The sequence below is a fragment of the Akebia trifoliata genome, chromosome 16 (assembly GCF_017979445.1).
Source record: "Akebia trifoliata isolate Shusen 1 chromosome 16, ASM1797944v1, whole genome shotgun sequence".
NCBI lineage: Eukaryota > Viridiplantae > Streptophyta > Magnoliopsida > Ranunculales > Lardizabalaceae > Akebia > Akebia trifoliata.
In genome coordinates this window covers 29,948,763-29,966,902 of record NC_141390.1, presented here as the reverse complement: position 1 = coordinate 29,966,902, position 18,140 = coordinate 29,948,763, and the positions used below count along the sequence as shown (strand labels likewise).

At 33.1% G+C, this 18,140-nt stretch overlaps 1 protein-coding gene across 4 annotated transcripts; it reads left to right on the top strand.

The window, feature by feature from the left end:
- The first annotated feature begins 2,671 nt into the window (after window positions 1-2,671).
- Window positions 2,672-17,316, top strand: LOC147383412 (serine/arginine-rich splicing factor SR30-like). 4 transcript variants are annotated; one of them, XM_086427363.1, is made up of 14 exons: window positions 2,747-2,828; window positions 2,945-2,971; window positions 3,114-3,215; window positions 11,092-11,157; window positions 11,350-11,424; window positions 11,519-11,627; window positions 11,721-11,767; window positions 11,877-11,934; window positions 13,631-13,680; window positions 13,905-13,961; window positions 14,061-14,176; window positions 14,261-14,365; window positions 16,901-16,934; window positions 17,015-17,316. In XM_086427363.1, exons 3-14 carry the CDS (start codon window positions 3,126-3,128, stop codon window positions 17,114-17,116), a joined length of 909 nt encoding a protein of 302 aa, XP_086283489.1. In that variant the 5' UTR covers window positions 2,747-2,828; window positions 2,945-2,971; window positions 3,114-3,125; the 3' UTR covers window positions 17,117-17,316. The 4 variants fall into 4 exon arrangements, 3 of the variants coding, with proteins under 3 accessions (XP_086283486.1, XP_086283488.1, XP_086283489.1); XR_015173253.1 differs by lacking the exon at window positions 2,945-2,971 and having other exon boundaries at window positions 2,672-2,828; window positions 16,823-16,934; XM_086427360.1 differs by lacking the exon at window positions 2,945-2,971 and having other exon boundaries at window positions 2,672-2,828.
- Window positions 17,317-18,140: the final 824 nt, after the last annotated feature.

The window sequence follows — 18,140 nt, the reverse complement described above, 5'->3', positions numbered from 1 at the left end:
TTTGTATTTTTATATTTGTGTTTCATGAAAATCTTAGTAAAAAAGAAAAAAAGTAAGGGAACTTGTCTAGATTTTGGACTCTTAATACACATATGGCACAATATTAACGATGAGAGATATTTCTTGCATATGATATCATTGAACAACAATTATACTCGTATTTTATCTATGAAATTTTTTGTATCAATGGGATTAAAGGTGTTTTTGTCTTTTTAATACCATTTAATAATTTAAGAGTGTTGGATATTTTGTGTCTAGTGTTGTCGGATAATATCATTATCCTTTCACGATTTATGATGGGATCTTTGTAAAGGTGGAGTGATCCTATTGTTAAAAAATAAATGCTTTTGTGAAGGAAGTTAAAAAAACAAGGTTTGTTGAGGGTGGGTTGTTTCAACTTTCGGAGATTATATGAAAAGGTCATGATTTTCTGACGGCACCTCTGACATCGCTCGTTGACGTGGCATTGGTTAGAACATAAGATTTTCTCGGGATACACAATTGCGCATCCCTATAAATATGTACATTAATGTATCCTGAAAAAAAAAAATACGGTTCTAACCCATGCCACGTCAGGAGCATATGTCATAAGAGGGTGTCAAAAAATCATTATGCTATATGAAAATAGTATATACTTAGAATTGAGATATACTTGGTAAAAGACTCGTATAATCCAAATGCCATCTTCTTCAACCTTCCGATCTTAAGGACGAGAAAAAACAAATAGTTCCATGTATTATTTGAGTATTATGGTGGTGCTATGCATTTTAGTTGGAGTGTGTGTTGTTATTTAGCTGTTTATTTATTGTCCAACCAAGCAAACTAGTGGTTAGTAAGTGGACAATCATGACAAGTTTTGATCCTAAGTTGCAACGTCACAAGGTGGCACCTTCTTTTAGTTGGAGAGATTATTATGAAATTAAGGTTATTATTTCTCTAAGTGACCGAAAGTTTTAAGCATGAAGCCAAGGATGTAGTTGAATTTAATTTGATTCATAGAATTTGGAATTTACATATTGAACTTCGTAATATAGAAATTATTATTTTTATTTCTTTCATTTATTTATTTATTGATGGGGTAATGATTTTCTTATTCCCCAACGTGGCATACTCAAAGTACTCTCCTAACATGGGATGTGCCAGAACCATAGAGTTTCTTTCATTGCGATACGCAACTGCACAAATTTATGGCGATGTATGGTTGTGCATCCCAAGGCATAAAGTCTATGGTTCTAGCACATGGCATGCCAGGAGAGTATTTTGAGTATGTCATGTGAGGGAGTCAGATTATCACAACTCTTTGATGGAACATACCAATCGTGATTGAAGCCCATACAAAAACATTGACTCTAGAGTATTGAAAATATTAAGAAAAATATATAATTTGAACAATTTGATATCGAAATGTCTATTGCCACAATAACTTTTACTTGTAACACGCCAATTAATTCATTAAATCCATTTGGATGAGAGCCACCTACTACTATAATTAAGGATAAATCTCCATTTGGGAATTAAAATGAGCAATATACTGAAATAGGAATTTGGACATAAGTTGCACAAGTTTTGGGAAAGGTGCATGCCATATACAACTACTTTTTATTGCATACACCCATCATACTTGTGAGTGTATGCAACAAAAACTTGTTGGCTAGTTTTAACCACTAATTTATTTTAAAACTTAATAGTAACCTACCAAATGTTTCGATAATTTTTGGTAGATACATATCAAACATTCAAAAAATGTTTGATATTAACCGACTAAATGTTTTTCACAGGGGATCCCGTGGAATGAACTATTCGGTATGTAATTATCAATCTAAAACGATAAATTTAATAGAAACATATCGAAAACATACGCTATCATATGGTAGGTACATACTGAACAATTCTTTACCTAGCGGTCTCATGTGAAAAAATGTGTTCAGTATGTACCTACTGAAAAAATACTGATTAGTTCGGCTCTAATTTACTGAACGTATAGAAAATGATGCAAATGATAAAGATAAAATCGATTTTTAACATAGTTCATTTGCAAGACGATTAAAAATAATTCCAAGAAAAAAAATCCACTTTTATCTATCAAAATGCTTAATTATACAAAATAATAATAATAAATAAAAATCAGATTTTGTTGAATAATATCCCCACAAATGGACAAAAAATAATATTTTGAAAAAAAAATTGGTTGGATAATGTTGCATTTGTTTGGTGAGTGTTAAGTGGGTGTATGTAGTAAAATATAATAAATGGAAATGCTACTGTCCAAAACTTCATGGGGACATTAGCTTTGTCCAACAAATTTTTTTTTTTCAATAATACCCCTCTTTGTTTAATCTTTTAGTGAAAAAGATAAGAATATATTAATCTTTTATACAATAAATGCTTGTTTACATAATAAATATTATAAATATCTAAGTATTTTAAATTAATTTTTTTTTAGTAAATATTTTAATAATCAATGTCAACATAATTAATACATGTATTACTGATATAATAAATATATTTATTGAGAAAAAAAGGTAACATTTCCTATAATAAAATTTAAAAGGGTATTTACGTACTTGCGCATTATTGACATTTATGAGTGAGCGTTTGTCGATGTATAGTCTGCCCTTTCGATAAAATCCTTGTAATTAATAGACGCGTCAAACACAGCAGTGTGTGATACGTAGAACTTGGTGTGGCAATAAAAAGTTTTATTTTGAAGTAATCGAATTTATCTCACATCATTTGGACCCGAAATATTTCGGTCGAAAAAGTTGCGAGTTTAGGACTGTCTCTACTCTCTCTAATCCACAGTTCCTGCGAAGGTCTCTCTGAATTTGGTAACCCTAGTTTTTTTTTTTTTTTTTGGGTTTCATTATTTTGGATTTTATTGTATTTTCTAAGTTTTTTTTCTTCAAGAAACGGAGGTTGACAAACGTTTTCGTTGTTGAATTAGGGTTTCTTTAATCGAAAGAGTCTGTCGGTTCGTTTTTTCTTAGTAAATCCCTTCTATTAGATGTATATTTTTGAAATAAAAAAGTTAGGATTTTTGATTTTACATTTTTTTTTGTTGGTTAAATTTTAAAGCCTCCATTTTTGTACATTTATTTTTATTATGGTTTCAGGATTCAGGAACCATGTCGAGTAGACGCTCAACTCGTACTCTCTACGTTGGGAACCTACCTGGTGATATTCGCGAGAGAGAAGTAGAAGATCTGTTTTACAAGGTAAACTTCATGTTTTTTTTACCTTTCTTTTTAATTATTTATTTTTCATGATCTGAGCAAAATATATAGTTCTAATTCTGTTCTTGATTAATTGGGTTTGTCACTCAGTGGAATATGTTCAAGCTAATTTCATGATTCTTAAATGATCTTTATGTAAAAAAAAAAAGAAATTAAAAGAAAATAAAGAAAAGAAAAGAAAAGGACTTGATTATCTTCTAATTAAAAAGTTTTCACAACTTATTTGATGTATAGTCTTATGTATTTGTTTTGATTAGGACCATGGTTTTAAATCTCGCCCGAGTCATCTCGGTATTGTCCATGAGCGAGTAGGATAGACAAGGCATCTCACATATGCAAAATCTCGTGAGACAAACAAGATGACTCGGATGATATTTTGAAATCTCGGCCGAGTTGGCCATGATTTTGTATATTTTAATTAAAATAATTTATTTTTAAAAAATTTAAAAATTTATTATCTGTATAAAATATGATCAAATGATTAAGCATATTCTAATCTACTTAATTTTATTAACAGATTATAATTATTTTTATATAGCTATGTATGAATAAATAATTGTAAGACTTGTTAAATGGTTTATCTTGTCTGAGATGAGTTGACTTGTCCGAGACAACTCGATCTCTCCTATAAATGAGACGAGATGTCAAAACGAGTTTTGAAACCAAGATTATGACACAAGGACTTAATCTATGCTAAGAATTTCATAAGAGAAAATTTTAAAACGATGTTTCTCGTATTGTTTTAATTCAATTACATCATGGAAATTCGATAAGTCAGGGTAATGATTATACTATAAGAATGATACATAAACATAAAGTAGTTGGTTTGACATGTTTTGTTGGCTGATTGAGAGGGTGTATTCATCTTTTAAAGTTACAGAGGAGAATTTGTAATGAGAATTTTACATGCCTATATGTGAGGAAGGGAGTAGTGTAACTTTGGATGTTTGAAGAGCTAGGATTATAACTCAGGTAGTGTTAGAATACATGTGTTATGTGGGAAGGGTAGTTAAGTTATTTCTCATGTAAATAGTGAGGTTAGATTATGAAAATAAGGTATTTTAAACAGTTCCTTCTTACTAGGAAATTGACAAGGGGTGAGTGGAGATGTTTTAGGAGGTAGTTTTTCTAATTTCTAGGAGTGTTCTAATGTGAAAATCTTGTAAAATCATTTATTTAAGTTATTAGTGAATGTGAATAAAGTATCCAGAGAAAATATCATTCCAATCATTTTGGATTTTGTCTTGAGTTGGCTAATTTTGGAGGTTTGATCTTTCCTCAAATGAGATCAATTTCTAATATTCATCAATTTTACTCGCCTTTTGCTCTTTGATAATTGAGATATGCATCGTGTTTGTATAAGAGAATTGCTATATTAGGGAGTTTTAGGCAAATCTAGGATAGAATGTGTGTAATTTTACTTTGTTTTAATAATATAAAAAAAAAAAATAATATTATAAGCATTATTATATCCCAAAATAGTGGGTAATGGGTGTATGGGGGGAAAACAATCATTATATGGTTAGGTTTTTTGTGGTATTGACATATACAACATAACCTGGAAATGTTACATAGTGGCCATTCAAAGAGCCACGTAAAAACATTGTATGGTTCTTAAATCTTAAACTTTAATTAAGAGAATCTAAAACCTACACGATCTCTTTCAGGTAAAAGTCTAAACCAGGGATTCCTTTCTTCAAATCTTAATTGTGAAATCTTGAAAAACTCGTCTCTTATTTCAGTTAATCTCTGATGATTATTCCAATATTCTTCGTCTCTAGGTCCATTTTGTCTTGAATAAGATAATTCTTTATTAACTAAATCAGAAAAAAGTAATCTAAGCAATTCATATCTTTCTTCTATATTAAAATTATAACGTGGCATAACAAAACAAACAAAATATTATTACAAAAATAAACTTGTTTTACAGAGTACAAACTGACTTGAAAAGTTAAAAGTTTACCTAAATAGTTTCTTTCCTGGATTCTGGAGGATCAGAGAATAAAGATTGGATGAGGATTGGGTTCAAAGAGTAAGGATTTTAAAGACTGGAAGTGGTTTTTGCGATCTAAAGTTTGAGGATTCTCGAAATTTTTTTCAAGGTTTTCCGATGATTCTTCTCGGATGATATTCTCATTTATTTAAAGAAGACGGATCTGAAATAAATTTTTTGAAATCCGAACAGTTTGAGACAGGTGGATTCTTTTCTTTCGATTGGATCTTTCTGGAAAAGATAAGATAAGAATGAGAATGGCCACTAGCTTCAATTATCGAAGACTGTTTCCTAGATGGATAAACTTGGATTGGCTTTATGATAGTGGTATGATATTTGGACAGCTGGTTGGGTTTGGATAGCAAAATCCAAAAGAGAAACTGTTTAGATAAAGAAAGATATCTCTAACAGCACATGGGCGGCTGCCTTTGGGTGATTTCCCACTAGAGATCTTTCTAGAAACCTCTCTTATAATAATTCATAATAATTTACAATATTCTGGATTCTTCTTGATTTGATACAACTTGACTTGATTTTCTTGATTCTGGATTCTTCTTGATTTAATCCATCTTGACTTGATTCAAATATTGGGATAATGACAGGGAGGAAGTATTCCTTCACAGTCATCTTCATTGAGGGGAGTGAAGTTTTCAAAATTCTCTGGTTCTTCTTCTTCATCAACTTGAGATAAGGCTTCAAGTAGATGTTTGCGCATTTCTGATTTAGTTGTTGCTCCTGCTAATTTTGATTGGATTTGAGACTTGGATAATGGAAACTCTGAAGAACTTGGTGCAGTAATCCTTAACTGTTGAGGGTGATTGTGTAACCATGCAGTAACACCTGTTTTGGTGACTTTGTCGAATCGTAAGTTTGCCTAGCATTTTACTTTAAATTTTCTGGTTAGAGTAGGAATTAGGTGAAATTGTGAAATAGATCCTATGCAATATTCCCGGCAAGAGATCTATGCTAGGGAGAATTGTGCAAAGAAAATTAACAAATTTGGAGTTTGATTGAGATGTTCTGGAGCCATAAAGTTTTGTATAAAATCCTGAAATCTTTCTTGGACTGGTGCAGGGAGAATTGTCGGTATTAGTCCATATTGGTTTCACCATTCGGTAAACCAGTTTGAGAATTGTATTTTTATTTAGTAATTGAAAAGAAAAAATCATGAGTGGTTATATTGGTCATTTTGGAATGTTAAGGTATTGAACCAGGTTTTTTGATAATCCCAGTAATTGTAATATTGAGGATTGAATGGCTGAGATAGTTTTTTCATGGTATTGAGATTCTGTCCCCAAGCGGTTAGGGTGAGAATTTTTAGGATTTGACTTTTAGAATGAGAAATTCTATTGGGATCATTCTTGTCTGGAGTATGAGTTATAAGAGTAGAGTCTGAGTCTACTAGTATAAACTCATAAAATTTTTGAGTCTTTGTAGAGATAGATGTGATAAATTGATTTGGTTTTATGAAGATTGACTGGGCAAAGGTTTTTTGACATGATTTTTCTAACTCGGGTTCTATTGTCATTATTGGAATCAAATTGGGTTTGTAAATGTACTGGGATCTTAGGGAAAAGGTAGGAGTGGTTTCTGGTTCTGTTTGAGTTATAGTCTGGGAGTAAGATTTCATTGGACTGGTAGTACCTAAAACTTGAAATTTATTTAAAAGGTTACTTAGTGAACTAAACTGGAGTGGATTGACTGGAGTTATTTTAGGAACTGAGGGTGTCATTGCATAAGAACTCTTGGACTGGGTTTTAAAGGATTATCACTTATCTTTCTTACCTTGTAAGAATTCTCTGGTAAGAAAATCTGGTATAGAGTTAGTTTCACTCTTTATATATTCTATTTTGAAATAAAAAATAGATAATATAGTTTGCCATCTAGCAAAAATATCCAAATGGTACAAGAGTTCATATCAAATTTTGAGAATATTGTTGCTTCATATAGCCTATTTAGTAAATCTTTTTTGTTTGGAATTGGGTACCTTATCCATCTAAGTGCATCATGTAGAGGTTTATAATTTATTACTAATCTCGGGGGTCCTATTTCTATTTCTGAATGTTTTCGTACATGAAATGCTGGATAACTCCAAGGAGAATTACTTGGTCTTATTAATCCTTTATCTAGTAAGTCTTGTATTTCTTCTTTGTAATATTCTAAATTTTTTTTTCATCTGGATGGGTCTTGCTTTAGTTTTGATTGCCTTTTCATTGAATCCTGGTTCATAAGGAAGAGTGATTTCATGTCTTTTTCTATGCCAAAAGGCATTAGGCAAATTAGAGCATACTTCTTTTTCTAGATTTTCTTTAAATTTTTGGATTACGGAAGCAGTCAAACAATTAAAACTAAGATTGCAAGAAATACCCTGTTTAAATATTCCAGATCCCAAATTATCTAAAATAGTTGAAACTGATGCAAGCGATTTAGGATATGGAGGAATATTAAAACAAGAAAAGGGGAAAAATCAAGAACAATTAATAAGATATACTTCTGGTGCTTGGAATCCCACACAACAAAAATATTCAACAGTTAAAAAGGAAATTTTATCTATTGTTCTATGTATTTCAAAATTTCAAGAAGATTTATTAAATCAAGAATTTCTTTTAAGGATAGATTGTAAGTCAACAAAATTTGTTTTAGAAAAGGATGTAAAAAATATTGCTTCAAAACATATTTTTGCTAGATGGCAAGATATATTATCTATTTTTTATTTCAAAATAAAATATATAAATGGTGAAACTAACTCTATACCTGATTTTCTTACCAGAGAATTCTTACAAGGTAAGAAAGATGAGTGATAATCCTTTAAAACCCAAATCCAAGAGTTCTTATGCAATGACACCCTCAGTTCCTAAAGTAACTCCAGTCAATCCACTCCAGTTTAGTTCACCAAGTAACCTTTCAAATAAATTTCAAGTTTTAGGTACTACCAGTCCAATGAAATCTTACTCTCAGACCGTAACTTAAACAGAACCAGAAACCACTCCTACCTTTTCCCTAAGAACCCAGTATATTTACAAACCCAATTTGATTTCAATAATGACAATAGAACCCGAGTTAGAAAAATCATGTCAAAAAACCTTTGCCCAGTCAATCTTCATAAAATCAAATCAATTTATCACATCTATCTCCACAAATACTCAAAAATTTTATGAGTTTATATTAGTAGACTCAGACTCTGCTCTTATAACTCATACTCCAGACAAGAATGATCCCAATGAAATTTCCCATTCTAAAAGTCAAATCCTAAAAATTCTCACCCTAACCGTTTGGGGACAGAATCCCAATACCATGAAAAGACTATCTCAGCCATTCAATCCTCAATATTACAATTACTGGGATTATCAAAAAACCTGGTTCAATACCTTTACATTCCAAAATGACCAATATAACCACTCATGGTTTTTTTCTTTTCAATGACCAAATAAAAATACAATTCCCAAACTGGTTTACCGAATGGTGGGTCCAGTATGGACCAATACCAGCAATTCTCCCTACACTAGTCCAAGAAGGATTTCAATATTTTATCCAAAACTTTATGGCTCCAGAACATCTCAATCAAACTCCAAATTTGTTAATTTTCTTTGCACAATTCTCCCTAGCATGGATTTCTTGCTGGGAATATTGCATAGGATCCATATCACAATTTCACCAAATTCCTACCCTAACCAGGAAATTTAAAGTAAAATGGTGGGCAAACTTACGATTCGACAAAGCCATCAAAACAGGTGTTATTGCATGGTTACACAGTCACCCTTAACAGTCAAGGATTACTGCACCAAGTTCTTCAGAGTTTCCATTATCCAAGTCTCAAATCCAATCAAAATTAGCAGGAGTAACAACTAAAGCGGAAATGCGCAAACATCTACTTGAAGCCTTATCTCAAGTTGATGAAGAAGAAGAACCAGAGAATTTTGAAGACTTCACTCCTCTCAATGAAGATGACTGTGAAGGAATACTTCCTCCCTATCATTATCCCAATATTTGAATCAAGTCAAGATGGATCAAATCAAGAAGAATCCAGAATCAAGAAAATCAAGTCAAGTTGTATCAAATCAAGAAGAATCCAGAATATTGTAAATTATTATAAGATAGGTCTCTAGAAAGATCTCTAATGGGAAACCACCCAAAGGCAGCCGCCCATGTGCTGTTAGAGATATCTTTCTTTATCTAAATAGTTTCTCTTTTGGATTTTGCTATCCAAACCCAACCAGCTGTCCAAATATCATACCACCATCATAAAGTCAGTCCAAGTTTATCCATCTATGAAACAGTCTTCGATAATTGAAGCCAGTGGCTATTCTCATTCTTATCTTATCCTTTTCAGAAAGATCCAATCGAAAGAAAAGAATCCACCTGTCTCAAACTGTTCGGATTTCAAAAAATTTATTTCAAATCCGTCTTCTTTAAATAAAGGAGAATATCATCTGAGAAGAATTATCGGAAAACCTTGAAATTTTTTTCAAGAATCCTCAAATTTTAGATCGCAAAAACCATTTCCAGTCTTTAAAATCCTTACTCTTTGAACCCAATCCTCATCCAATCTTTACTCTCTGATCCTCCATAATCCAGGAAAGAAACTATTTAGGTAAACTTTTAACTTTTCAAGTCAGTTTGTACTCTGTAAAACAAGTTTATTTCTGTAATAATATTTTGTTTGTTTTGTTATGCCACGTTATAATTTTAATATAGAAGAAAGATATGAATTGCTTAGATTATTTTTTTCTGATTTAGTTAATAAAGAATTATCTTATTTAAGATAAAATAGACCTAGAGACGAAGAATATTGGAATAATCATAAGAGATTAACTGAAATAAAAGACGAGTTTTTCAAGATTTCACAATTAAGATTTGAAGAAAGGAATCCCTGGTTTAGACTTTTACCTGAAAGAGATCGTGTAGGTTTTAAATTCTCTTAATTAAAGTTTAAGATTTAAGATCATGAGTAGGGAGGTAGTTTTTCTAATTTCTAGGAGTGTTCAAACGTGAAAATCTTGTAAAATCATTTATTTAAGTTATTAGTGAATGTGAATAAAGTATACAGAGAAAATATCATTCCAATCATTTTGGATTTTGTCTTGAGTTGGCTAATTTTGGAGGTTTGATCTTCCTCAAATGAGATCAATTTCTAATATTCATCAATTTTACTCGTCTTTTGCTCTTTGATAATTGAGATATGCATCGCGTTTGTATAAGAGAATTGCTATATTAGGGAGTTTTAGGCAAATCTAGGATAGAATGTGTGTAATTTTACTTTGTTTTAATAATATAAAAAATAATAATAATATTATAAGCATTATTATATCCCAAAATAGTGGGTAATGGGTGTATGGCGGGAAAACAACCATTATATGGTTAGGTTTTTTGTGGTATTGACATATACAACATAACCTGGAAATGTTACATAGTGGCCATTCAAAGAGCCACGTAAAAACATTGTATGGTTTCATTTCACGTGCAGGCTTTAGTAAATTCCAAAAGATACATGCAAAGGATTTATCGAGATTGTTTTCATGAAAGATAGAATGGCCTGAATGAAACTGGGAAATGTTGCACCTTCAAGATTTGTTATGGCTCGGGCTTTAGACCCAAGCTCAGTTGCTTTGACACATTGCAAAACAACTTTGAGGTCATGGGTTCAAGTCCAACCCACCCATCAAAAGGGGGAAAAAAAGATTTGTTATGGCATTGGCATGGTGCTCTGGAATTACCAGTATGCAATATTGTAGGACATGGGTAATGTGTCCAACTTGGTGGCATGTTTGGCTAACATAGGATCAAGTCGTATTGAAAAGTCTTTTTTGTTGTCTTATTTGCTAAGCATTTATTTTGGGTATTTTCTTATTGGCTTTTGCATTGCAGTATGGGCCCATCATTGATATTGATCTGAAGATCCCACCAAGACCCCCAGGTTATGCATTTATTGAGGTAATTGATCCACTCACACCAGGGGAACTTTCAAAGACATTGAGCACTGACATGTTTGTCTTTTTGCTATTTAATAGTTGGTATAATATAAATTCCTTGCTGTTGCATTTATTGCAAATTCTTACATCGGTTGTGTGTGCGTCCTTTTTTTCTTTTTTACTCTAATTATCAGTTTTTTTCCCCTTCTTATAGTTTGAAGATGCTCGTGATGCTGAAGATGCTATTCATGGTCGTGATGGGTATAAATTTGATGGACAACGATTACGGGTCGGTCATCTTTGATGCTGTATGATTGGCTAGTACATGTGATATTTCATCTATTATTTCAATCACTTGGTCTTGATGGTTCTGTTCCTTATAGGTGGAATTTGCGCATAGTAGACGAGGACATTCATCCTCAATTGATCACCATAGCAGTTATAGTGGTGGGAGTAGTCGTGGTGGAGTTTCTAGGCGCACTGATTATCGTGGTCTGTGTTCCCATCCATTCTAGTCTCTTATGTCTTACTCTGTAGGCTGCATATAGTATTTTTCCAACTGTTCTCAGCTTGTTCTTGATGCAGTATTGGTTACTGGATTACCTTCTTCTGCTTCATGGCAAGACCTAAAGGTGTAACCTTAAGACCTTTCTTAATACTTGTTTTCACATTGTCTTTCCCTTTAACTAGATTACTCTTGTCGTTTTTGTGGGCCTTAAAATTCATGTTTTCTATGGCTAGGATCACATGCGACGTGCAGGGGATGTTTGTTTCTCGCAAGTGTTCCGTGACGGTGGTGGTAAGTTGCATTAAACTTTTAATTTTCATGGTTCTATAATTTGGTTAATAGGTAGACTAAATGCATGTATGGAATATGGGAAAAGTACCAATACATATTTACTTGTCTATTTTTATCGGCTAACTATCTCTTCTAAAGGGAAAGGGAAAAGGAGGGGGAGTGGGTAGAAGCAGTGCAGACTTTTCATATAGAACAAAAACTATAGATATCATCCTCACAAAAAATTAACCCATTCTGAAACTTCTAACCCATATAGGACAAAAACCGTTGTCACAATGTTTGTCTCTTGTATACATATATTTGGAGGGGGGGGGGGGGGGAGGGAGAGATTTTGGTTAGTCGTTGTCTAAGATTGTGGCTGGGTCCATCTTTTTTTCTTTTAATGTGAATTATTGGGAAGGCAGGGATGGTTATACATAATGATAAAATTAACTGAATAATTTCAATGGATCATTCGATTGACTTTAGTTTTATGAATAATTGTGAGCATTTTACATCTCCATTTATTTTTAATACAATGGCTATGTTTTGAACTAGTATGAATGTAACAAGATGGGAAAGGTTTACATTTTGGCTTGGCTTTTTAGGATTTAAACTGAATACCTTTAGCATGTTTCACATGAGTTTTGTTCATCTGCTTAATAATTATATTTTTGTTATTTTGTTAAATCTTTCCTTTCATGAGAAATTATGTGTTGTGTTTCATAATTTTTTTTTCCCTGTTGGCTTTAACATTTTGGTGCCACTAGTAATGAGCTATAGATATGTTTGTCGACAACAAATTTCACAAATCTATCTTGAGATTCATGAAACAAGATAGCAAATGATTTTATTGATTTTGATGAAAAATGAAGATTACATATCTCAATTTCATCCTTTGATTAACAGTCAAGTACAAAAATAATGATGGTGACGTATGTGTAGCTTTCTTCTCTCCGTATTTCGCACGTGATTGATTGAGAAGGTTGCTTTGATAGCGGTTTTGTTGTGCTTGATTTTTTGTAGAGGCTTGGTATTAATTTCTTTTCTTCGTGCTTGATCAATTAAGAATGATTTCTTGACTTCTGGAGAATGGTTTTAGGCTTGATCTTCCCTTTAATCGGAGTTTTAGTCTCTTGAAGAACTTTGGTTTGTTTCTGAAGGAGGGCTTGTGAGTTTCTTCTTCTCTAGAGGGAGAGCTTTTCTCTTCTGAGATAAAGTGATCCAGGTCCCCCTCCAAGAGAGGGAGACTTTCTTATTTATAGACTTGGGTTAATTTAACTTTTCAATTATGCCCCAACTTAAAAAGTTTTGATTGGTTCATCTAAAGGTTAAAAAATTCGTCCAAATCCAATTTTAAGGATTCTGTGGATTGTTGGGTGGTCAAACTCATTTATTTGGGTGTAGGGTCCAATACTTAATATATGTATCACTTGATTTTGTTTAGATCATGATTTTATCTATGAAAACTCAAACCCAAACCATATGAGGTCCATCTCAATCAATGGGTCCTAATAAAAATGTATAGGCCTACGTCTGATTTTAGAGACTTTTCGATAATTTAGAGAGTTGCAAGTTCTGTTTAAATTTTGATGCTTGCAATGTTCATGGCTGAAATTGTACTTATTGATGTCTGGATCCTTATACTAGTTGTGATATCTTTTTTATTTAGTTCAAAATTTTGTTCTATAACATTTGTTCTGTGGTTGTTTTGTAGGCACCTCAGGGGTCGTAGACTACACAAACTATGATGACATGAAATATGCAGTAAGTTGATAGTGTATTAAATAATTTAATTGGTCATGGGCGCCCATAGCTCAGTTGGTTTGACACATTGCAAAACAACTTTGAGGTCGTGAGTTTAAGTCCAATTTACCTATAAAAAAATAAAATAATTGGTTATTGGGAATGATGATCTTGTACTTTCTCATGATAATTTCTTTGACATTTTAGATAGATATTCTGTATTACTTCTTTTTCATTCTCTGTAGATTAGGAAATTGGATGACTCAGAGTTTCGAAATGCATTTTCTCGGGCATATGTACGGGTAAGATTTGCTACACTTACTGTCATGAATCATGTATCATCTTTATGGGCCTTGCAACTATATCTGCATGAGTTTGACTTTTCTAGTTGCCTATTATAGGTGAAGGAATATGACTCAGGGAGGAGCTTATCCAGGAGCCGTAGTCGAAGTCGATCCTACTCAAGAAGTAGAAGCCCTCGTCTCAATCGCAGCTACAGTCGAAGCAGAAGCCAGAGGTTAGAATCATTTGTTAGGGAACATTAAGATAAAGTATCATTTGAGTGGTATTCTTTGTTAATCATTTGTGAGCTGTTTTGCAGCAAGTCCCCAAGGGCGAAATCTTCTCGTCGTTCTTTGTCTATTTCACGATCGAGGTCTGTTTCTTCAGGTTCTCGTTCAGACTCAAAGCCACTCTCTTTGTCAAGGTATGCCTTTTTCTTTCATTAATATTTTTCTTATTCTTCTTTCCTTGTTCTTTTGAGATTCACATAGTGCTGGATGTTTCGTAATTTTATTCTTCTATGTGTGTGTATTTATCTATCTATCTATATATTTCTATATATATGGGTTGGGTTCAAGGGACAACAAGATATCCAAAGTTTTTTTGTAAACCACTTTTGATGGGGTTAGAAGTTTCGGAATGGGCTGATTTTTGGTGAGGACGATCCTCTCATCATAGAGATCATCCTCACCAAAAATCAGCCCATTCCGAAACTTCTGCCCATATTTTACAAAAGACTTTGGCTATCTAATCGTCCCTTGAACCCGACCTTATATATATGGGTTGGGATCCGTTGACTCCTAAGAAAGACTCATGAAAAAAACACACGATCCCAACCTTAAACACAAAATCCAATGATTGAGATTTATGATTATCTTGATAACACAAATCTCATAGATACTTATTCCGAGGATAAATCTCAACCATTTAAAGGGTAGGGACCATGCTTTTTTTTTTTTTTTCATGAGTCATTCCTAGGAGTCAAGGGATCCTGACCCTTTATATATATATATCTCTTGTTGTCCTATATGGGCTAAAAGTTTCGGAATGGATTGATTTTTTGTTAGGATGATCTCCTCGCCATAGAGATCATCCTCACAACCCATTCTGAAACTTTTAGCTATATAGGACAAAACTTTGGCTACAAAATGTTGTTCACTCCTAAGAATGACTCATGAAAAAAACACATGATCCCGATCCTTTAAAAACAAAATCCAACAGTTGAGATTTATGAGTATCTTAATAACACAAATCTCGGAGATACTTATCCTAAGGTTAAATCTCAACCATTAGATTTTGCATTTAAAGGGTTGGGATCGTGTGTTATTCTCATGAGTCATTCTTAGGAGTCAAGGGATCCTGATTGTAACTAACGGAACCTAATCATTCCACTCATTCTGAACCATCTTATTAAGCCCTCTATAAACCAAGTGCAGTTTTACACCCTTTAAAAAATCAGTTCTTTCAAGTTTTCCTATTTTTGGAGATGGATCTGTGTGGTAGTCCTCTCTTTCACACTATTATGTTGTTTTAGATTTTTATTATACCGAGCCAATTGCGTGCTTTAATGCATGTATCATGAATTTAAGGGTTTTTTATGACAATAACTGAAGTCTTTTTGTATGTTAATGATGGTCATGATCTTTATATGTTATCAGTTCCTACAATCAAAAGGTGAACCTCTAGTTGTAAAGCCTTCTCTTTTATTCAAATTTCTTGAGTTCATGTTACATTTTTCTGATATATATGTTTTTTTTTTTAAAGTTACGTCATTTCCATTAGACAATCTACAGAGCGACTGCAAATTGCAATAAACTATAAGGTTTCCAGATTTTATATTCACATGTTGTAGTAATTTGGTGCACACGATCTCTGAATATTTCAAGGATTTCGGCTACTGCATATATATATATATATATATATATTTTGTTGATAGGTAAAGATCAAGTTCGATGTTGTTAAATAGCATATGCGGCTGGATTTTTTTTTTTTTTTTGGACCATTGGACAGTATGCCATCGCATATGCTGCAAAAAAAAGTTATGACCGTTGGATTGTATTCCATCGCATATTACAATATGCGTTGCATATTTGTCAGATAGCATATTTTTGGATATGCGATTTTTGTTTTTGACATAGCATATGAGATCGCATATGCGACCGCATTTGTGATTTGACAACATTGATCAAGATAATTTCATTAAAAAGGGGGTCAAGATGACCACTCAAAAGAGTACAAAAGAAAAAAACCCCACCCCACACTAGACACTACTCAATGGCTAGATTACAAACCCTCTCCCACCTTACAACAAAATCCACAAACAAGATTCCGTGAGATTCTTTAAAAAAATTACACCAGAAGAACGAAAGAACTAAGATGGCTAACACAATAACCTGAGGGCTTGATTCCTTCCCATCAAAAGTACGATTGTCTCTCTCCTTCCAGATGCTCCTACAAACCGCAAAGGGAAGCAAGCTCTATAAAACGCGTTTTGAATTGGCAAAGTGATTCCCTCAACTCAACCAACTCATGAACGCCTGCACAGATGAAGGGAAACCACCCTCCACCCTGAACAGGGCCAACAATTGCAGCACAAGTATTCTTGAATGTGCTACTATACTTCGCATGGAATCATGCTCAGGATTCTCAACATGCGTTTCCATGGTACAAATGAAAACATGTCCCCCTCCTATCCTGATATATTAACTGTAATACTGTATATTATTCTGCTTTCATGGAGTTTCTTTTGTAGGCTTGAGGTAAAAATTATCATGGATTGATCTTCCTAAATTTTCTTTGTTGATCAATGATACTGAAATTTTATGGGCCTTTCATTTCTTTCTTTTCTTTCATTGGATTATGGTAACTCTTGACATGGAAGAGGCATTGAAGCTTTGGATCAAAGCTGTTAAAGGAACGCCGTGGATATTGAATTCGGTTGTTTATGGAACTTTTGCAGATCACCATCGAGATCCAGAACTCCATTACCTAATGTAAGTTCCTAAGCCGACTCGAAAAGGTTGTCATTGCTTTGCTTCAGTGTTCTTCCCTTATTGAACTCAGCATTATGCAGCCTCCTCTCCGCAAACGCGTGAGTAGAAGTCCCAAGCGGCAGAGACCCAGTTCAAGCCGGAGCAGGAGCTTATCTCGGTCGCGTTCACCGGCTGTAAAATAATTAATTTTCATCATCAAGACTCGTATTTTTCTGCCCAATCTGAACTGTGTTTTTTAGACATCGAACACCTTACTGTAGCAACAATTGATCTACACTGGAGTTTGGCTTGGTTAGATTTTGAACTTGGTGGCTTGTGTTGACGTTGGTTAAAAGTATTGATACAGAGTTTAATGCACAGGGTTTTCTTGATCATTGCTCAATTATAATAGCAATAGAAAATTAAACAAAGATCACACAGATGTGATGCGTTGGTTTTCATCCTATTTTACCTTTTACCTTGAGAGTTCATGGCTGATTAGGGCTGGATCACTGACATTCATTCATGTTAGAAAACCATTTATTGTATTTGATACTCATCTCAAGAATTAGTGGTAGGTACCTTGTTCACTTAATACAAGCAATTAAGATAAAGTAGGAATCCCATCTATTTCTCTCCTCTCTTAATCTCATCTATTCAATCTAACACTAGTAAACCAATGAGAAAAAAATTGAGTTGCTATTGGCACCCCAACTTCTACGTATTACACCCCAATTATAAATAAAGAAAATAAGAGAATGTTCGTGAATAAGTGGCAGTTGGGGTGCCAATAGAAGCTCTCTCAATTTTTTTTTTCTTTTAGATTTCTATTTTTTGGATTTGGAATTTTATTTGAGCACAAGTATAATTCTAAACAGCTACTGATATTGTTTGTACGAGTGTTATAATGTTTTGTAATGTTGAGATTACAATTTGAGCCAAAGGTGAATCTCCATTTTGTGTGGTGAATATGATGAAATTTTTAGTTTGGTACACTGTTCATTTTAATTCTCAAAACGTGTATTTGTTATTTTTATAATCTACAAACTCATGAATTCGTCACTTTTGATATACCAACGAATTCATTTGAAATGCTCGTTTTGGGAATTAAAATGAACAGTGTACAAAAATAAAATTTTGTACAAAAATCAGACTTTGGACATAAGTTGCGCACATTTTGAGAAAAATCCCTTGAGCCAAACCTTTGTAATGTTTGAAGAGAGTGTT